Source organism: Apaloderma vittatum, unplaced genomic scaffold, assembly GCF_000703405.1.
Source record: "Apaloderma vittatum isolate BGI_N311 unplaced genomic scaffold, ASM70340v1 scaffold233, whole genome shotgun sequence".
NCBI lineage: Eukaryota > Metazoa > Chordata > Aves > Trogoniformes > Trogonidae > Apaloderma > Apaloderma vittatum.
In genome coordinates this window covers 1-22,805 of record NW_009706183.1, presented here as the reverse complement: position 1 = coordinate 22,805, position 22,805 = coordinate 1, and the positions used below count along the sequence as shown (strand labels likewise).

General features: G+C 38.7%; 1 protein-coding gene across 1 annotated transcript in view; it reads right to left on the bottom strand.

Moving 5' to 3' along the window:
• Window positions 1-20,270, bottom strand: part of LOC104271091 (adenylate kinase isoenzyme 5-like) — a 30,497-nt gene extending 10,227 nt beyond the window's left edge. Inside the window, exons 1-5 of the mRNA XM_009865668.1 lie at window positions 20,175-20,270; window positions 12,763-12,805; window positions 11,586-11,630; window positions 4,080-4,243; window positions 2,934-3,050 (exon numbers count right to left, since the gene is read on the bottom strand). Coding sequence (XP_009863970.1) covers window positions 2,934-3,050; window positions 4,080-4,243; window positions 11,586-11,630; window positions 12,763-12,805; window positions 20,175-20,270 — 465 coding nt within the window. The remainder of the gene's footprint in view (window positions 1-2,933; window positions 3,051-4,079; window positions 4,244-11,585; window positions 11,631-12,762; window positions 12,806-20,174) is intronic.
• Window positions 20,271-22,805: the final 2,535 nt, after the last annotated feature.

Here is a 22,805-nt window from a genome sequence, read left to right as displayed (position 1 = left end):
TCTTTCCCTGAGATGCTGGAAAAATGTGTGTCACTTAGCATAAATCTTGCAATACACTGTCATGCTCAGGCACAGCTCCTTCTGACACAAGGTTTTGTCTGAGCAACAACTGTTGAGCTGAGTCTCAAGGGATAAACTCCACTCTATCAAGTAAAATAAATGTGTTACAGGATTACAGAAAGATATTTTTTTCCATGCCGTTATGTATTAAATCCTTCAATGAACCTCTCAGGCTTTTTCTCATTCCTTCTCTTCTAGCAGGGATCTGGAGAACATCTTTCAGGAAAAAGTGAGAAGTCTGGAGAAAAGAGAACGGTTCTTCCCAGTAGTGACTATTACAAATCCATTCTTTTACCATGGCTACAGCAAAGAGAGTCTAAAAGACTGTTATATGGAAATTGCCATTGCTGCCTTTGTTGACAGCCCGTAAAGGAAGGACAATTTAAAGGTAAGAATTTCATATTAGGCTTTCTGCATTTGACTGAGGATGTCTGCATTATGTTGACCTTTCTACTTCCTTAATGATTTTCTAAGAGACAGCTGAAGCCAAGGGATTATGTCGGACAATTCAATGACAGGTTTTTATCCATCCATTTTTTCCACGCAGCTCGGAAAACAATAATGCTATTAGCAGCAACAGTATTTGGTTTGGGGATTAAGTCAACAAGGCAGTTTTAACTGCAAGAGCTTTAGATGGAGAAGTTAAAAAAGGATGTGAGCTTAAGCAATGAATTACACAAATGTCCTTTTTGTATAATTGGACTACGATGGTGAGAAGTTATTTCCTCCCAGCTCCACATGAGGAATTCCACGCTCTGCTCTAAACTATAATAGAATAAATGAGGAATGATTCCTTTGAATGGCTATAGTCATATCATCACCTTATAATGAGGATATGAAGGAGTCTACCGACTGGCAGGATCAGATCATAGTATCTTGTTTGATAGACCAGGTCTGATTTGATTTTGAAAAACTTTTATGTTTCTCTTCAAAGTTTCAATGTTGCTATTCTCTGGAATTCAAAAGGTTACAGAAATGTCATTCTTCCAAGTTCAATATTGCAAAAAGAAAAAGTAATATCTCTATCAGATATTACAGTAATTTTTACAACTTGTTGTTTGTTTGGTTTGGTGGGTTTTTTTAATTACTGTTTTCTTAACACAATTTAGCTTAAATAATGCATGCTGGAGGGACATCTGCAGGAAGCCAACCAAGTCTAATGTATTGGGTCTTTACTCTGTCTTATTAGGTATCTTGCACCTGGTGATGTGGAACTTATAATTTAATATTGTTCTCTACTTCACACCTAGCAGAAGGCCTGAGGACAAAGAGAGATATGTACTTCTCTAAAATTACGTCCAGGTAAAATTACAATTATATCATAAAAAGGAATCGGGCAAAACTGGCTGGAGAATAAGCTGTTTCTGCATAGCTAATTCTATTTAGAGACTGCCAAGCTTTTAAGTATAAGTACTATTCCAGCTGTCTTCTAAACAGAATAGCTCTTTGTTAACCATTGTAATGCTTTTTACACGTTGTGTCGATATGTAGCATTATTCATTTGCACCTTGCCGCTATTAATTAATAAAGCCTGATGTCCACCTCTTTTCATTCAATTATAATGTAGGAAGAACTTCTCATCATCCTTTAGAAAGAACTGCAAAACATTATCTCAATAATGACTCATTTAAATAAAACTTTACAGACTTACTGAGCAGCTTACAGCCAGCCAAGTTCACCCTGTTGAAAACTGAAGAGGATACAGGGATACAACAGGGATGAGGTAGCACATTCAAAATTATCACTTGGGGTCCTTGTATTTTACTTCAAATGTCAAACGGCAGCTCAGGACTACAGCATCTTTTGTGGCTCCGGTGCCTAGGGGAACTAAAAGGGGCTCTGCTTTCGCACTGGATGCATCAAGACTTGTTTGCTTCGCAATGCCTCAGCCCAGGGCACTCCAATCTCTAAGCCCTGCTTTATAGCATACACCAGCGTTCAGAGGACATGACACATCCGCCTGTCAGAAAAGCAGCACTGATTAAATAGCTCCTCCTTCTAAAGAAAATGAAAGAAATCTCCAATGCCTTTTTAACAGTCTGCGGCATTTTAGTAAAGGGACTAATAGATCAACATTTCCGTGAATGGCTTCTATAGCAAATCCTATTGCCCCTAACTTTGTCCAGCTTCTGACGCTTAAATCTTGCCAGCCTTTTGTGGTAATCAACTAAATCAGCTAAGGGTTCATGGAGAAAACAGATGATTTATTAGAGTTTTATTACCTTTCAAACTTGCATAGGACATTTGTGGAGTGTAATATGATAGAACAGATATTTAACTGCTTCCCCTAGTTCACCACTTCTTTTCTCCCTGGCAAATTAATTCATAGGGCTTATATAGAGTATTTTCTGCAGACTGAGAAATGTACAGCTGAGATTTCTCAGTAGGTCTTAGCACATACTGAGGAAATCGATAACTCTCCGAACCGCCACGCAGCCACTTGTGAAATGCTCTTTTTATGGCTATGCCACCTGTTATTCACCACAAAAATTAAATCTGTGTTTTGCTGTTTCAGAGTGGCACCAAGCTTTAGCAATGGTAAGATACATTAACTGTAAAGATACATAATGTCATGAACCTACATCAAATCGCGCTTGATGAGATATTCACAAGAGGTGTAGCAGCCACCCACTAGAATTAGAAAACTGATTCTAAAAATGGTGCTTTCCCACTCAATGTGAATTGTTCCTGGTTTATACTAACTTTGAGTAAAATTAGCCTTATTGATGAGATGACAGAGTTTCAGTGATCAGCCGCACAACGGTGTGGGATCGGCTCTACATATCCCCATTGCAATCGGCTAAAGGCAGGGATCTGCATAGCGTTAGAAATACAGCACAGGAGTTAAAACAGCGTTACGATTACGTGGTCACCTTGCTCTCAAACTCTTCTGCTTCTTTCAGCTCTCGAGGATACCCATCAATCAGAAATCCTTTCGTGTCCCCTAATTTGGAAACCATGGCTTCCTTCAGCAGCTCTAGGACAATCCCCTGCATTGGAAAGAAAGGCAGTTACTCGGTTAATTAATAAGAAAGACTGATATCGTTGTTATGCTGACTTTAGCCCTACGCCCTTGAGAACTGCCTTGTTTTCCTAAAAGCAGGTCCTGTGAAGGCAGGTGTTTTTCTTGTCCTGCAGGTAGCACCCTATTTTTAATTCTCTCAGGACCAGCTATACTACACAAATCTAGTGTTGCAACCCATCCAAAAGTTCCCAAAGTGTGTTCTAGATGGCTGGGAATATTTTGTACTTTCAAAATTAGCGTTACTACCTGTGAAACTTTGAAGTACTGCTGCAGCATTTTGCAATCTGATTGCATTTTGCTATGTCATTGATATAATTATATTACATGGAAAGTGGTAAGAGACCGCATCTCACCACACACACTGAAGAGCAAAGCAATAAACGTCAAGCCTCAGCACAGCCTTTAGTTTCCCCTGAGCAGCACTTCCCAGCACCTTTCATTAACAAACAAGTCCTATGGTCTAGCTGAACTTGCTGAAGACCCACCAAGTGCTGGGGCTGCAGAGCTGCCACGTAAAAGTCAAGTCCAGTTGAAAACAACAAACTCTGTCTTCCTAGTCTCCATTAAAGCGCAGTCCAGCTACTCTGGGCTGCGAGCCAGCTCTGCAGGGAACTGCCGCAGGTATTGTCAATTAGAATAGCTGCCAGGAGGACAAGCTCTGAATCTGAAATGTGAAGTTATAAAATAGACAGAAAGTTTCTGCTTCCTGTACTTAACTTGCAAGTTCTCCAGTGCATAATGCAGCACCTGTCTCGCTGTATTTCATGACTAATTTGTTGCCTATGTGAGTCTGAAATGTAAAGAAATACTGGCACAGAAAGGGGAAAGAAGTGCCACAGATCTGGCAATGAGGAAACTCCTCCCTCAAGTTGCAGATTAATTTTGTTTAAATGGGAGTTGTCAGCTCTAGTATGATGATTTCCACCCTTTTAGACAACCTACCTACCACTGCCTTCGTTTAACCATTAGGACCCCAAATAAAACTGTCACTTACGCCAGGCACAGGTTCACCACATTCCATGATGTCTTTGATCAATTTACTTCTCTCTGATAATGACGATAACTCATTTTGGAGAAGGTCACCAGTGGATAGGTGAGTAAATCCGTATTTCTTGGCTAGCTGCTCACACTGGCTACCTTTGCCAGAGCCAGGCCCACCTTTGTGAGGGAAAAATATCTAGAATTAGAAAGGAATAAAAATCTGCCTTTTCTCAAACTATAGCAACCAAGAAAAGGGGAAGAAAATGACGAGATTGCCTATTTTGCAACTTTGGTGGGTTTTTTTTTGCAAAGACGATCTAAACAGTAGAACAAGTCCTATACTTCTCTTCTGATACACTACACTACTGACCCAAAAACGTGTACCAAAGTTGAAGGAGTCAAAAAAATTGTGAAATCTCTTGCAGAAGAGAACCAGTTCCTAAAATACCATTACCACATAAAGGAAAAATGAAACAGTGGGGAAAGGTATTTGACTCAGTATGTGTTTGGCTTTAAAGCCGTAACAGATACTGGCAAAACAGTGTTCACTGCATCCTTGCAAGGCAAATATTTTGCCCACATTTATGGAAGAGAAAGGTATAGGCAAAGAGATGGTGAAACCTGCCTCTGTTATGTGGGGTGCATGTATGTTTACAGTAAGTAAAGCCCTTCGTGCTCTGGATAATGTAACAGTAAAATTCCATTGTGTTTGTGCTCATTTGAGGCAGAAAGCTCTCACGTGCCGGTGCGTCTGCTGGTATCTGAGAGCCAGGTACTGAAGCTGTTAAATGCTGGCAAAGGCTCGGCCATGCTGCTCCCAGGAGCTCTGGTACTGGCTCGCTGCTGCAGGGAAGCCTGAAAGTGAAGTGCTCAGCAAAGGGCACTTGGAGACCCTGTCGCCACCTGCTCCTCTGCACCCACAACTGTCCTCAGCTGGAAAACCCCCTCTGAAGCAGGCCCAGAGTCAAACAGCCAGAGGGGGAAAGGCAGTCTCAGCTGTCAAGGTGCTCAGGTGAAGCTGCTCAAGTGATTTTTTCCACAGGCTGAAGGGAAAGCACCTGTGGCTGGCCCCCAGCCCTCACAAGCTGCACCTGGGTGCTTGCACCCTCAGGGGCCTGCAGGGAGACAGAGAGGACGGGAGGGAAGGGCAGGGCAGGGCAGGGCAGGGCAGGGCAGTGCTTTAGGGGAATCCTGCCGGTGTCCTCCTGCCAGAAACAGCACCTTGAGCCTCCCTGCTTCTTCCGGCGGGAGAGCTGCCTCCAAGACTCCCAAAGCTCTGCCTCTCTTGGATACCTCTCTGGCAGGTGCCCTTTTCCTGGGGCCATCTCCGAGGCTCTGCATAGCTCCTTCAGGAGCTGGCCTTGCCCTGTCCCGTCCCCTCAATGTAGGTGGCTGCTTCTCTTTCCTTGCGCTGAAGGCCGACCTTTGGAAAGGCCAAACGCCTCTTCAGCTGCTTGCTGAGTGGCAACGGCCACCCCTACCCAGCTGGAGAGAAGAGCAGTCCATGGAAACTGCTGGAAAATACTTCTTGGGGATCCCGCTGCTGTGACTGGGACCTCCAGAGCCGCTGGTGGAGCTGAGGTGAGCACCCCGCGAGGGCTGAGCAGGGTGGGGAGGGCTGAGGGGCCATGTTGGCCATGGCGGTGGGGAGAGACCAGGAAAGCAAATTTCTTTCATGACAGTATCAGAGTGTGGGAGAAATTTCAAGGTGGGTAGCAGCATTTTTATGATGTTTGATGGATCTATTCAGAATACCTACTGCAGTAGGAGTTAATTATACCCTTGTAGGGAGACAGTGCTCAAAAATCAAAAGAAGAGGCAAGGCCAAGATAAAAATCCCACACCTCTTCAATAAAGTCTAAGCACGTGACTTGTGTATTTATCAACTGCTGGGACTTGCAAATATGAGTACGCAGCTCTATTATATGGATTTAAGAAGCTAGAAAACATGGGATTTCCTTTGTTTATCCTTGCTGGAGTAACATGTTCAGAATTGAGTGAATCTGGCACCATCTCGTCCTGACTTGAACTATCTTCCAACTTTCCAACTTAAGAAATAATTGTTCTGAGCATATAACTTTCAGAGAACTTAAAGTATTGTAGCTGAGAATAAAATATGAATCATAAGGGAGTAGCATCAAAGGAATGATTTTGTCTCCTGGAACCTGCAATCTTTTAGCTGAGCTTCACAGAGACACATCAGCTCATGGTGCAAGAATCACACTTGGGCTACAATTTGAGCTAGAAATATCATTGTCAGAGTTTCATTTTCTTGCCAATGTGGCTTGCATATTGTTTTTCTATTGCTTTTATAAGAAGAATATTATTCTTCTGCAGAAGCACTGTTTGAAAGAAACAAGGAAGAAATAAGAGTGGCTGTGGAGAAATAGATGCAGAGAAATTTACAGGCAAATTGTCTGTATTGAGACTGTCAAATATCTATAGTGGCAGTTAATTTCATTTCTGCACTGTTTAGTTTTTTTAGATTATTAAGTTTGTGTGTGCATGTGCTTCTTCACGTGTTCTGTCCCCTGGCCTTGAATACTAGCAATGCAGTAATTTCATCCTATTTATTTGGTGCCTATTACACACTATTAGCAAAAAAACAACTATAAAGATTACTTTATTCTGTTTCGCATCTGTTTGTCTTCTGAATGTGGATGTGAAATGGAAATTTTATAAGGTCTCTTTGAATACTTAGTAAACTAAATCTCTTTTCAGAAATAACAATACGAGGACAATTTTTGGATGCTTAAAATATTCAGAAAAGTTGATGCATTTCTGTTTGTATTTTCAAAGAGAACATCGTCAGAATGACACAATATCCAGGACATACACTGCAATGAGTATTATGTTACCTTCAAAACATTAATTAAAAATGATCGCCTTTATGTTTTATAGAAGAGTTCCAACAAAGCTGAGATTAAAATGCTGAGCTCTTTAAAGCAGAAAAACATAATAAGTCATGTGCTGAAACTGGTAATTTTTATGATGACTGCTATTAATTTAATGTCGTATGACGGGTAGTAAAACATCCTACCACTTGACAAATGTATATAACCCACTTTACAAAGTCTTCTGCTTTCCTATCAATGAAGGAGACCACAGTTCTTGCTTGGCCTGATCTGAGAAAAGGCTGAATGACCCCAGGACATTCAGTACTGAGAACTGAACACAACATACCCGGCATTTAGGCCAGTGTTAATTCACATGCCTGAAGTTCAAGCATTAGTTAATGGCTTCTCTCCCTCTGAAGGCCTCTTTAATGTGATTGAAAAAGAGCTATTTAGGTGGGAAAGAATGTGAATATGCATTTCCATACTAATTACGTACTTCCTTCGTGCTCAAGGTATATAGTTACAGGACTGCTGCGTGAGCAGCTTTAACAGCAAATTAACGCTGCAGTCAGGAGGCCTATGATCTATGTTTAGTGTTGCAAGAATTGCCTTTCATTTTTTAGAGTGTCTCTTTTTAAAAATCTATGCATTCTTCTAAAAAAAAATAATAATAATTTACTTGAAGAAAGTTTGTAAGGAACAATAGCTGCATATAAAATACAACAAAAGCTGGCTCAAAGATATTTTCAGTTAAAAAGGCTTCACTGCAACTTGTTATGCTGCTTTTAAAACAGAAGAAATGTTAAGCACTGAAAAAGGTAGTGAAGTTTTCCCAATGGCTCAGTTGTTAGGAGGAGGAAAACATGTCCTTGCTTTTGCTGTGAAGGCGTAAGATTCTTTGTGAACACTGTCATTTTTTTCTGTGTGCTGTCATCTTCTGCTGTGCCTACGTGTATTTCAGTTGGAAAAAATAGTGTTAACCAGTGACAGACTGATTCATGGTAAAATGCTATTCAGATTAATCCTATTGCCTTGCTGTTTTCATACATGAGGTGAGAATAGAGAGTTAAAGCCTAGAAAATGGCCAGAGGAATTATGAATGTGCTGTAACCTACAGGAGAATGTAGAACAACAACCAGCACTTCTTCGATGCTAGCGTGCTTTTATATTATGCTAGTATCGTTAAGTGCGGTAAATGTTGCTTTAGAACTCACTCGTTAACTTAATAAGAAGTTGCAGATTAAGAAATTAAGCATGTTGTATCAGTCAGTGAGATTACTCTTAGAAACTGAATCCTTTGTGCATATTTTTGTGCTTTCTGATACAAACAGTAAGCAAGTTTCTGGAACCAGGGTACTAGATGGAGCACAGAAATTAAATGCAGTGCTGTATATTGCTTTTCTGTAGACACGGATGGATTAAAGAGTCTACGTGCTCCCTTAGCGCAGTTTTTCCTTCCATTATGTTGATTCAGCTGCCTGTGAAACTGTGTAAAGGGATCTTCTGATAAATAATTTTCTGGCAGTGCTGCTGAATTAGATGGTCACCTTCCCCCATTTAATTACTGGCTGCAGAAATGCTTCGCAGAGAGCACTTCAAGGGGAGAAAAAGACTGGTCTCGGCGGGTAGGGAAGAATGACAACTGCCCAGGCAGCACTTCTGAATGTTTAATTGCAGTCTGCCTTAGATCAGCAAGAGATCTCAGTTTAAGAAACCAAGTGTCTTCACACCTGCTCCCTCTCATGCCCCATCTCCCCAAGACTACAAAGGAGCTCAGCCTCAAATGCACTGGTCTGGCCTAGAGCACAACATCATAAGCAGATGAGTTCCTGATGCCAGAGGGAGCAGCTCACAAACTAGTTTTCCTGCCAGAAATATTAATAAAGCAGGTGTCATACAGACAGACTGGGACGTCTCTATTTTAAACTTGCCAAATCTTATGAGTTGATCATGTACCGAAATACCGTGAACGCTTATGTAAAATGCCAGCAGAAGGATTTACAATAGAACCTCGCCATTCATTTTAAACTGTTTCAATTTTGAGACCTTCTTTACATAACTAAAATCATCCCCGTATCATGAAAAAGTTCTTGCAGGGGAAACTTAGTTGCACAATGGAGCTTCAGAAGTCAGGACTGATATCAAAATAATCCCAGTCAAGCTATCTTTATATTCAAACTATGATTTTGGAGGACTTGATCAGTTTGGCAATACTATCACTGCTACCTTTTTTTTTATTTATAGGAATAAAAATAAGCCTTAGCTTCATTATATGGCATCTGAAGGCTTCTCAGTAGCACCTCATCTGTTGTTCATGTGTGATTTTAGTCTGAGTGAAACCATATAGGAATGATTCTGTTAAAACAACAACAAAAAAACCCTCAACACTTTTTTTTTTCTTTTTCTTGAACACAAGAAGCTAGCGCCTGCAGCTGATAATGTTTTACCTGTAAGTGTAGGTGGTGATAATATCTTCAGAGTGTCAGCTGAAAAGCTGATCTGTCTTACAATGAGCTTAAAACCATTATCAGCTTTGGTTCATCAGCAAGAGTATGTCAAGGATTCTGCAGAGGAAATTGGTTACACTGACTTAAGTTACACTGATCTGAAGTGCAGAAAGAAACCTGAAAAATCTCAGCTTTGATTTTACCCTCCACCAAAGCCAAATGTTGTGTTTTAAGAATCTCCTGTAGAGGACAGGGGAGGGATAATGCTCCCAGTAACTTTGTTACATATGACAATTTTCTGGATGTGATACGGAGTATCACATTAGTTAAGAATGACAAAATCATACATTGTTCATTGTGGTTAAGATTTTACTTTTCACACTGCTTTGATAGAAAAGGTTGTTTTAAGTGGCTTTTTTGTTTATTTGTCTGGTTTTTTCCTAGTGCTTGTCAATAATTAGATAAGTTTTGAATATTAGAACATCCCCCAAATTTATCTTTGCACCTGCTTATTTTTTTTCTCTTGAATTTTACTTTATAGGCCAAATTTAACTTGTTTTTGCCTCTTTTATTACCCTGCTGATATCTCTCATATTTTTGAATTGCTGGTTCTATGTCTCTGCTTTGCTGTCTGGATAAAACATTGACATTGTTGCCTAATTAATCGGAGTTGACTGTTATTCCAATTAATTCCTACATTAGCTCTAATGTAAATCTTTGCTAATTAGATTTTTTTTTTTCTTTTCCTTTCTGGACAGTTTTCCAGGGAAATTAGCAGGGGAGGGAATTGTCTGCTTTTTTTCCCTTTGTCTTAGAAACAGTATCTCATCAGCAATGGCAGATGGTGTATTTATCTCAATTAGTTTGTAAGGTACTTAAAATGCACAGCTTTAGAAGTGTAGTTTTAAAACATCTTTAAACATCTTATTATTTCCTCATCAATAAATACGTGTAATGAGTAAACATTTGTAATGACACCTGAGACTGCAAGTTTTTCCCATTCAAGTATCCAGAGCAGCATGTTCCAACTCCTCTTGTCTACCTTTTTTTTTCTAGTCAAGGTATAAAGGGCTGAACGTTTCTACTGCCGTCCACTGCAGTGAGTACTTTGCCACTGAGAATTTGCGATGCTTTTTCTTTTTCTTTCTTGCTTTCTTTTTCTTCTCTCTCTCCGGTTTTGCTCTGTTCCTGTGAGGCTTCTTTAAATTTGCTTTTGTCCTTGGACAATTCACAGTGATCAGACATATGAGAGAACTTTACTGCCGAGGCATTTGCTTAGGGTGTACAAGGTTAAACCTGGAGCGTCTGTTGGCCAACAGGTGGTGCAGGGACATCTACCGGACTGAAAAGGACGTAAGGAAACGGAGCTTATGGCCGCTCCAATCTAGCACCAGCGAGAAATCTCTCTCTGGGAAATACCATTAACCCATGTTTGGGTATCTGTCCTTAGGTCCTTGGAAATATGTCGTTCCTGCTCTGTATTGTATAGAAGTTCCGAGAAACTCTGCTGGCTACAAACGCAGTTACTCTTTCCAAGTAATTAGTACCAAGCTGTAAGCTGAAACTTGTAAATATTCTGGTTATAATTTGTTTTACAAGGCTGTTCAAAGTTCATGCTAATTACATTAGTCACATTTATAAAATAATGGGCATTAACATGCTGCTTTTCGTCTGCGGACTTGTGGAAAGCAAATATAAAGTAAAACTTGAACCTGCAACGTCTCCGTGCATGCGAAAGACTCTGAACGGTGACTAGCCCACTGACTTTTTAACGCTATGAAGAGCACAAACAGAACTGAAACTGTATTTACAGAAGCTATTTCACAAACGAATAGGTTAACAACCTGTTTTGTTGTTTTTTTTTTTTTCACTCAAACCTCAAAATTTCATTATAAATCAAATCTAGTAACATTTTAATGCTGGTGAGGCAGTTTTACTGTGAGAGATCACACAACACTATAGTGACAGTGTAAGAACTAAGGTTATTTTATGGTCACACTTGAAGATGCCTCCTGCTCTGAGCTTTGACACAACTGTCATTAGTATTGTCAGATCCAAGTTAATAATGTGACATTAAATCCTAACTCTATTTCAAAAGATTAAGCCACCACTGTAGCGTAAATATTCTTAACCAAGCTGTTCTGTTAAACTTGAAAAGAAATCACATACTTGTAATTAAAACTGAATAACACGGGGATTTTCAAATGCAGCAGTTAAATTAGGAATTGTACTTACCAACAACAAAAATTATGTTCGATTTCCTCAGATCTTCTGAAAAGTCTAAAATTGAAAAAAAATTCTTTAGTTCATAAGAGCTACTAATTTTAATCTTACCTATTTGCCACCCTAAATTGTATAATGCTCATAGGAGGTGATCTGATTTTACTAGATTTACTTTCTGCTATAATGCTCTGCATTCCAAGAGAAGGTATTATCCATAAGCCTATTTATCTCCCAATTTTGTAGTTCTCGCTGCAGATACGCTAAAATTATTTCACCTGAATATTAGGTCTTGCATGTACAAATCAGTTTTTTCTTTAAAAAGAGAAAAAAAAAAAAAAAAAAAAGGGGGGGGGGGGGGAGGAAAAGGAAAAAAAAAAGGCAGATGTATCTTGATGTAACGATGGGCTTCATAAGCATTTTTCTCTGAATATATTATTCCATTACAATTCCTATAGATGTTTGCCCACACCCTATTCAGATTTTTCTATTCAGTGCCCTATGTCTGAGATGTTGTTTTAAACTCCCCTGAGCCTCAAATTCAGCCAAATTATAACAATCTTAACTGAAATCCAGGTATGGCTGTCATTTTAGCACCAAAACTACTGTATGTACTACTGCTTTGCCTTTTATTGAAATTATATATTTTTTTTAAAAGCAGTTCTTTCTAGCCTGAGTCCCAGGCATTAACCTGATTATACAAGTACAGAAGGTGATCTTGCCCTAGCTGAGCCTGCTGGAATTGTATTATGTCTTTGACTTAATCACTTACGAATCACATTAATCTACTGCGTACAATTTTGTTTTTATTATGTGGTGTGTACATCTCCTATTAAATAATATCATTAGCCATAAAAGGTTTTGATTAATCCCTTCATTCCTCTTAGTATCTTAGCAGCTCATACTTTTCAACAAGCTTTTCAGAACTGTCCATTTCTGGAAACACAAATGAGATGCCAATTAACAGTAATATTTTCTAATAATTTTGGATCCTCTGGCCTAAAGAGTGTAGAAATGTCCTTCACGACTTTTAATTTGCATTTGAAGAGTATTTGCATGATAAAATCCTTTGGGACATAACTTTCACAACATTAAATAACCTGAATACACTTTACCTTCTCAGTAACTAAATACAAGGTGAAATCAAGGGTTTCAAAATGAAATGGCAAACGACACTGAAAAAGAAACTCACCTCCTGTGCTCTCATAACCAGAAAAACTTGACAGATCCTCCTCCTGTTAATTAAGCAATTGACAAACTGAAATGGATATTCTGCACAGTTTGCATTTGTTCCTCTATCTGCTTATCTGTTTCTCTTCACATCTTCTCCCCATTCTAACCTCTCAGTTTTAATCTATGTAGAGATAGGGTCACCAGTGTCACAGAAATGCTGTTCGTGTTGGTTCGGTTGGTAGAACGTGAGCATGGAGAACCCAAGACAGCCTGAGATGCTCAACTGGCCCACACTGGTTTTGTGAGGAACGGTGTCTGGCTGTGTGGTTACAGCACAATAATACGCATGCCAAATTGCTTCAGAAGTAAATATGGTATGATAAGTGTTAGTAGTGCAAAGATAATACTGGAGTAAGGTTTCTCCTGACGCTTGGCCACGTAGAATTTTTTTTGTTACGTAGTGTATAGTACGGTCAATGAGGGACTGCAAGTACTGGTCAGCGAGAGTGTCAGAGTGGGATTCTTTGTTGTTCTTATAAATCAGAGTTATAAATATGCTGGGCTTAGTCCAGATTATGCAGTGTCAATATACTCACACCATCCGTGCTTTAATCTAGGCTACAAAATAATCAATAATAGCATTGGCAATAAAACGCTTGTATTGCATCATCATCGTATCAGCACAGAATACACTATGCCAGTCCTCTCAGAACTGCATAGTAGTTTCTTAGAGTTCTGCTTCAGTGTGCTGACAGAAATAGCCATGGTTAGAAGTTTGTACAGCTGCATGCGTAGATGAAGTGAAATGAATAGCGCGGTGAACAGAGCGAGTAACCTGCTGGCCACTGTAATGGGCAAGGCTCTTGCACTACCCGTGCAGGTTTCTCCTTGTGTTCCCGTTACCACTGAAACAGAAGTACTCTTCATTAGGCTGAAGTACCATTACATTGGCTACATATAACCTTTTTTTTGATTCACAGTAATTCTCAAACCTATTACACTGCAGCAAGAGAGATGCCATTTAAAAAAACCAAACAACACAACCAAACAAAATTAATAAATCAACTGGATCTACTAAGTTTGCAGGAATTTCACAAACAATAAAAATCAAATAGGAGATTAATCTGTTCCCTACACTTCAAGCGACACTATTAACTCTACATGCTTTTTCTTTGATGTAAAAATACAATAAAATATTTGACCCTGGAAAGTGTATATTAAATACATAATGTCTGGGTTTAGCTTCAGCTTCTTATCATGCCTTTGAAGGCTTATGGATCGAAATAATTTTAGGTGCAAAGTTTAAAGTTCCTTTAAAAATCAAGATCAGTCATAGTTTGCAATCCAATGAAAGAGGCATTTCTTCTTTCAAGTGGTGCTTTTTGCTCTCCTCTGTAACTGCAGAATTAAACTGCCTCCATGATTGCTCAGAGCAGCAGGTGCTAATAAAGAACAGTTTAAGTCAGGAATGGCTCTAACTTTTTTAAGCTGAAATATGTAAAAACTAGAGACAGAACTGAGGCTAAATATCTATCAGCTGCTTTTATTTCACCAACTGTATCTGCTTTAACTAACCCAAAAGCCATGTTCACATAAGGAACACAAAAAGCCATTAAAGTGAATTCTAATTACAACTCAAAAGCAGGTAAACAGGAAATGTGACAGTGACGTTGACCAGAACACAGAACATCAAAATGACGAATTGTGTTTTTATCCGTAACTGCTCACTTTTCAAGTGCAGAAGTATTGTTTACAAAAGAATTGCTTTTTTTCCTCCACATTTTTTTTTTCTCCTCGAAGTGCATCTGTTTCATAATTCTACAAGTAAACTTGGCACACAGCTTGATGCAAGTGGGACCACTGGCCCAGCTGAACTTCCATGACAAAATAAGCTTCCCCACATTTCAGAGAATAAGTTACTCCATAAAAACATTTTTTCAGACAGCACCCAGCTGGAGCGGAATGAGGTCCCAAAAGTCTGGTGTCTAGGAGAGCTTTAAGAGAAGTTAGGAGGAACAAATAAAACAGCTTGACTACAATTCATTTGGCTTTGACATCAAGGCATTCCTATGCAGTTTTCACTACTCTGTACTTAAACTTGACTTGGAACCACTTCCCTTCGCCCCTTTCCTCCCCATCTCCTCAAAAGTACAACCATTTTTTCTGTGCATCTGGCTGAGGAGCGAGATTTGCTGTTCAGTTTGCAGTCCTGTGTAGAGAGCAGCAGAGACTGGCATCCTGGTTACCGCCAGTCCCCTCATGGTTACACTGGACAAATACCTACTTCTGCTGGTGTCTTGCTAGCCATCAGGGCTCTAAATTGTCAATGGCTTAACCCGTTGGCCTGAAAGCACCGTTCTGCCTGGCTACCAAAGGGCTTTGAAAACTGGGTTTTATCAAGTGATTGCATAAGGACAAGTCCCACCAAATACTAGACTGCTCCAAACTGTCATTTGGAATGCAGTGATTTAGCAGCAGAACAGCCTCTCTATTCTCGATATAGTTGCTTCCATTTAGTTGAAAGCAAAGTGAGGAAGATGATTATAATCTTTGTAATGAGCTCTCAAGAAAGGTGGGTAGTCTATAATTTCTGATGTCTTTCAAGCCAGGATCTATCTACAAATACTATCTGGAAACATCTCCATTAGTGGGGCATAGATAGCCATGCAACTGCTTAAATAATATCAACAGTATATTAAAGTTACTGCTAAATAGATAAGCAATTCTTTATAAGTTTATAACTTATCTGATATTTGCTTTTAGAGCTGGAAAATGAGTGTATTCTGACTTCTTTTTATTTAGCTTATTTTTAGTAAATATCTGACTAGCAGTAAGTGCTTCATAGGTTAATGAGTTTAAGCTGATGCCTGTCATTGCTAGGTTGTAAAGTAATTTCCGCAATGTAAAAACATGACAGTAAATTATAGCAAATAATAAGGAAGTGATATAGAATTCACCAGATCTTTGACTTTGGCTATTAATGAATTAGGACTCTGAAGTCGTATCACTTGAAAGAAAGCAATAAAATATATTTAATTTTTTTTTATCTGCTGATGGGACATTTTCTTCATTAGGATTTAAAAACAACTCAAGGAATATGTCAGGCACAAATTATTTAAACAAATAAAAAACATGTTTCTCTGTCTAAAAATATTTGCTGAGAATTTAATTTAATGTGTAAGCAAAAAAAATAAAACTGCTTAGACAAACAACAATAGAAAGTACAGGCAAGAACTGACTATGTGGTTTTATCCTGGTGTTCTCAACAGCATCCCCTTGATGGGAATGTAGGTATATAACCAGCCATTTCTCAGCACACTGTAGTTATGTAATTCTCCCTTTGCTGTTGTTAGGTATGCAAAACTCTTGTACTCTTGTAGCATTTTATTTCTTGAAAGAATACTACAGTTCCACATAAAGCTTCCTTGTCCTTCCAATGGGAAGAGAGGCAAAGGCAGTATTTCGATTTTAGCACAGATATTGGGTGACTTCTCAACGTAAACACAGTTACATATGGAAGCAGAACTAAGTTTAGGATTTTGATTTCCACTTTCACCTCTTTAGCCCGTAGTATCTTTACTTTGGAATCTTAGTTCTTAGCAAAGTAGTGTTAAGTGAAATCTGAAATGTTTGCTTATGATGCTTCTACATCTAGTACCCTTACAGTCAACCTTAGCTCTCAATTAAATAAACACTCTCACTAATTAAGAATAGTTTAGGGAATCAGCAAGCAGCATGAGATGTCTGGGCACCATCTGGATACAAAATTTGTTTCCTCCAGCACAGCCCGGTCTGCCACAATCTGTGTGGTTTTAGTTTGATATATGTGCAACTGGATTTAACAGGCATATACCTAATCACAGAGGATGGTCTCTCAGATTAGATGTTTGCAGCCTCTACTTATAAAAATGTAGTGGTGTCCTTGCATATATGGGGAAATGTAAAGACCCTGAGCAAGCTTTAGCTAGGCAAAGCTGTGCATCAGAAGAGACTGTGCCTAGTCAGAGCTCAGCTATGGAATTTGTCTTCTAAATTCCAATTTTCTTCCCGTAAGAAGGAACGTTTGGGTTTTATGAGATATACTGAGTTAGCTGCAGGTTTTATGTATGGGCAGTGGTCCCTGGGAATGGATTTTAAGAGCCATACAGTTGCCTGCTGGAAAGCAGGGGTGGCTGTGCTCTGACTTCCTCTGGTCCAGAACTAATAAATACATGTAAATAAGATAAAATACAGTATGAATACATTCAGACTATGAATACATTCACACTACAAAGCTTTTCTTTCTTTTTCCTCTCCAAAATGCCTATCTTCTTATCCAGTTCACACTGCTCAGCAGAGTAGAGTTATTTGTGTCAAAAGGGACTAGTAATTAGATCAGAGAACAGTCCTAATGTTATCTGAGGTGATTTTTGTTTGTTTGGAGTACATACAACTAGAAAGCGCAAAAAAACCCACCCAGTACTTGTAACAGCAGCTGCAAAATGCTGACAGATACAGAGGCAAAGATTAAGTCATTTTTAACATTTGTAAATCAATCTGGAGTTATCCGGCTTTTACAGATATGCAAGATTTTTTCCAGATTTTTCATTCTTGTTCTTTGACAACATGAAGAATACCTATCAGTAGTTTAGAGGGGGGAAAAAACCCACAATCTATTTGCTATAGTGTGTTAGGGTTGAGTTTGTTAACTTGTGTTTGGTTTTTTTAATCACAAAAAACACGTGTGATTATTAAACATGAAAAAGAAAGCAAAATTTATTTAGGTTCACAATCACTCCCACACACTGGAAAAATGGGAAAAAATTCAAATTAACTTTTAAGGGCAAACTTACTGACCAAGGCATGCAGTAAGAATACCTCTCCCCACAGGGTAGGAGCATGATCAGAACAGTATAAGAATGCTCTGGTAAAATAAACACTTAATTTGCAATTTTATATTAGTTTAGAAGGCTGAACTAGAGGGGACAGCTTTATAACTCACTTGAAGAACTGTGGCTTGATTTTTAAATATCTGTCTTTTGAAGACACTTGAAACACTCGACACCCATATTATCTATGCATAGTTATTAGTCATTTTAAAATACTTCTGTTACATATACTGTATTGTTACTTTTCACTAGATCTGTAAAGAAAGTTCCCTGTGCATTCAAAATTGTTCCCAGAGGTTATCACTATTTTAGCATTCTTTCCTGTAAATCACCATCTCTTCCCTATGTGAAGCATTTATGCCGCTTGGTATAAATTCTCCCAGGGGCTTTTTGTTCCATCAAGCCACTGCAGCAGAGAAGAGCAGCAGGAGACCTTCCAGCGCGTTTGAACCACAAACCCGGCGCTGCTCAGCTCCTTTTCTTAGACCGCTAATGACAATCCTCGTGAATGCGTCCCTCAGATCACACACCACTGGCCCGACAGGCAGAGTCTCTCAGCTCTGAATGGCTACGTTGCCTTCCAAGAGCTGGAGTTCAGAGGTTTTGGTTTATTTTGGTTCATTCGTGGCTTTTTTTTTTTTTTTTTTTAAACTATAGATGAAAAAGGCTTTTCTGCAAGCCAGTCTCAATTTTCAAAAAGAAAGAGATCTTGGCATCGAGGACAAGAACAGAGTATTGGGAAAATAAGACCAGTGTGTGGCCTCGGAGCCTACGATCTGCTGCTATTGAGATAAAAGTTGACATCTCTGCTTAAATTTTACCTCTCAAAGAACTTCTTAGTTTTGCCCAAACATATTCTAGGTTTACTGAATCACCTATTTATGTTTTATAACTTTCAGTGAGGAACTCTAAAAGTCTCTGTGAAGAACTTCTCTATTCAGAAGGAATTTAACTATGAGAAGAAACGGTCCACTGATCTCATCAGATGCACTACTGTAAAGAATTCTAAAACTAGGTCACTTCTCACTCCTTATGATTTAAGCCCAAATTGACTGAAGTTGTCTGCACAATCACAGGATACTTAAGTAGTAAAAAGACACCAAACAGGAAACATATGGTTCTCTGAAAATAGATAGAGGAATTTTTTAGTGTTTCCAATCTACTCAGAGAAGCCATTCTTCTCTTTAACTAAATTATTTGTGTTTAAGCAGAAATTTTGTATTCCATATAGCAAGCTTGCAATCACTGCGATTTAATATGTAAATGTAAAAATCCATAGTATGTATTTTGACAGTGATTAAGAAATACTAATGTGTTCTATAAAAAGCTGTTTCTTCTTCAGTGCTTTCAAATATATAAGTTGGTGCTACAAATACTTTTAAGAGTGGGCTTTGGTAGCTGTCTTTAGGGATGCTGGGCTGTATGAACAGAACAAACCTGCAGTCCTGAGTAAGGTATCTAAATCTGGGAGGGTGGGATTTAAAATGCACCTTCACATTTCTTTATCAGCTTCAGGTGCAATACGAAATGTTCCGATGTGAATCCTGTTTGTACCAACTGTGTGAGATGCCTGATATTTCCAAGTATTATGCAGGTTCTCTGGGCTGTAAAAGTAAACAGGGAAAATGCAGAACTTGTCAATTTAGCTGTAAAATAGTTTGTGCATGAAAGCATAAGGCCTCACTTTGCCAGCAGAGGGGCAAGCTGGTGTGAGGAAACGAGGTACACCACCCTAGTGCTATTGCCTAGGAAAATGAGGGTGAGGTACTGTAAAGCATAATGCTTTTTTCTACAGACACCTACCACAAGTCACACAGAAGAGCATCCTAAGTTATCGTGGAAGTGTTAGGGAAGCATAGACGCAGCACATCTTGAAGAATGATGCTGTCGTTGTTGTTTAAATCTCCAGTAACTCACATGAGCTCACCATCCTTGTAATCAAGTCCTGTCCTGTACTGCCTACCCGAGCTGCAGGCAGCCACTTTTGGTTCAAAATCAGAAAAGAAATTAGGATGCAAAGACATCAACTAACCTTGGCAGTTCTGTCCCCCCTCATATATGTATCACTAGAAAGTAAATCCAAATAACGTCTGTGAAAGGACGAGCAAACAATTGCTTCTGGCATTCCAAAGAAAAAAATGCAGATTGATTCTACAGCAATTTTTCTTACCCATTTTGCCATGGCCTGCACAGGCAATTATAGAGCAGTAGGCTTGCTTCTGCATGCCTTTACTACTGTGTGCAGTAGTGGTTTTGAAAGAGAAAAATAATTCTTCAAGCTTACAAAATTATATGCAAGAACCAAAATACGCTCAGTTTGAGCTTATTCAGGAAGCACTTTGTAACAGGCGAACTGTAGTACTTTGTTTCTAGAACTGATTTTTTTTTTTCCCAAGCATTTAATAGGATAGTTTCCATGGCAACTTGAACCGAACAGATTGTTCATTGACTTCAGTATGTTTCTATTAAACATCTTTTCTCTGTCGTTAGGCCTGCCTCTCCAGCTCTTTCATCTCTTTGGATACTCATTCATTATCTCTTTTTGCAGATACCCTTAAATTACATTGGACTCCACCTTTCTGTGCTCTTTAACAAACGTTGAGGGAAGAGTGTCTCGCAATCCTTTTCTGAATTTCCTAGAGTCCATTTTCTTCTCCATTGCGTACTCCTGTTTTAACCAGCTTCCCTGTAGAACCAGAATCCGTAATTCAAATTGGTACCACTGCCTTTTGGTGGACACCGCAGAAATGTTCAGCATCAGAAGCCCACAGAGATTCTGGATACTCTTAGTTGTTTAACTAAGACCTGTAAGGACTCATGCTGCACAGCATATATGGATAAAGGTGCTGCTTTAGAAAGGCAGCTTTAGAAGTCCCAATGAAAATTTCTCCTGTTAATGGAGATGTGCAGCTTGCTCTTTGTCATATTGGAGTGTCGGCCCCTAGAGTACTGTGTCTGAAGGGTTAAATAAATTCCTTGCATTGAATCTTTGATGTAGAGAAAATGGAGTCAAAACATAGTGACAACTGATATGAAACACAGTAAATGGAGGAAAATGGTCTTCCGTTTAATCCACAGAGATGTAGTTGAATGAGGTTTTCAACTTGCTGTTGCCCAGTAGTTTAGGAATGTTTGTGTTCTGCTTCTGCGTTGAAAAGACTTTCATGGCCTTTTCATTGTCTCTCTTCAATTTGTAAGTTTTGAGCTATGATAATCAGGCTGAAATGTTGTCATATTCTTGGTAGCAATTCAGTCTGGTTTTCATTAATTCTCTCAAAGCTTTCTTCCTGCTCCCCTAAAGCCTAGATTGTGTGTGCTCTGGGTGGGAAATGACAGCAAGCTGTAAGAAGAATTGTCATTAAATGGCAACAACTTTTAATCAAGAGCTTGTTTCCTCTTGTTAGAATGAGAGTAAGTCTGTTTGAAGGCTTTTTTTCCTCCACTTCATTTTGGTTTTGCTTGCTGCTTTTCAAGTGAGCTGTCACATTTTCTAATTATAAAACATTCTGCACTTGCAATAAAGACTGGGTTATGTGATTTTCTTAATTCAATAGATTGCTCATCACTGCTGAACAGAAAACCTTTTATTATCTTTCAGTCTTTTTTACATCTACTTTTCCTAGGTCTTTGCCACATGGGGAAAAAAAAAAAGGCAATCTCTCCTTTGCATGTGCCATTGCCTTTCCTAATTGCATATGTAAATGCAGTTTGAAACTGGAAGACCATAGAAAAGTCTCAGTTATGAACTGGTAACATCCTTTGAGGCATAAAAATATACTTCCATGTTTTCCAAAAGTGAAATCTATATCTCTCTTTACCTACCCCTCAATCCAAATAGTATAACAGGCTAATTATATTTTTAAGATTTTTCTTTTTTTCTTTTTTACTTGAAGTTTACCAAATTTTCACGTTTCCCAAATTCTAAAGTTACCAATTCTATAAGCACTTGTTCAGGAGTATATTCACTCCACAGTCTTCTGATTGTATGTTTAAACTTTTCCTCTAATTAGTTTAAATATTCCTCAGACTACCTAGAGTTGTCTTGAAAGCCTTGTTTTCCCAAGAAAATAATTAGATGCTCTTTTCTTCTGGAACTCTGATAGGATTCACCGAAGTCACTTTTTCAATACTCCCTTTTGGCATGAATGCACTTGAAATAAGCCAAATGGTTGGTTTCTAATTAAAAATCCAATTCCAGAGATCGCACAAGTTTTACTATTAAGAAATACGTGGCATTATATTGACAGCCTCTCTGGCAAAGCTGAGAAACTGAATGGCAAGTATAAATGAACACAGTGAGCACTGAAAACCCGTATCACACTTGAGAGCATTCCAGCAGCAAAAGACAGTCCTTGTTAAACCAGATTCTAGTCACCACAGCAAGTTCTGCAAATTGAGAATTTTCTATGAAGCACGGGTATTTCCTCGTTAGAAGCTGTTGCTCCCCAAAATGAGTGGTTCAAAATATATTCCTGATTTCTCAACGTGGGTGAAAATGTCTTGAAACTTGTCACTTTATTGTGCATTTATGTTTTTCAATCAAGTCATGAGTAGCGTAATCATTACTCCAGAAAAGGCTACAAAGATTGCTACCCCGTGAAACTTTGACTAGTTCTTCCGTAAGACATTTTCTGCTTTTATTTTTATTTTTTTGAATATGTTTTCTGCAGTCATTCTAAAATCCTAGATCCCTTCTGTAATACAGGATCCGACAACTAAGGAAAGTACAGAAAAATAGTTATTAGTGATTTGCAGAAAAAAAAAATGTTTAGTTATTTTTTCGTTTCGTGATTTTGTTTGTTTGGGGGAATTTTGGTTTGTTTGTTGTTGTTTTTTATAAATTGGGTATTTCCCTCCTGCCTTTCAGTGCTGTAGGGACTTTGTGATTACAAGTGTTCTAGTTCTTGAAGAATTCATGCACAGCTGGTAGAAAATAATCAGCTTGCTTTTAACTTAGTTACACGAATTGAACTGAACGTTCATTTATAAAATGTACAATACACAGCTCAAGTTTTTTCTGAGTTATTTTTAAATTCAGTTTCCCCCTAGAGAAAAGCCAGATCTTAACCTGTATTAGTGCTTTGCACTTCAGCAAGAGGTACCAAGTGTTTCTTGAAGCACTTTGCTGTATTTTGGAGCACTCCTACATGAGCTGATGACTACATCAGTAGTTGGAACCACACCAGTCATTCTC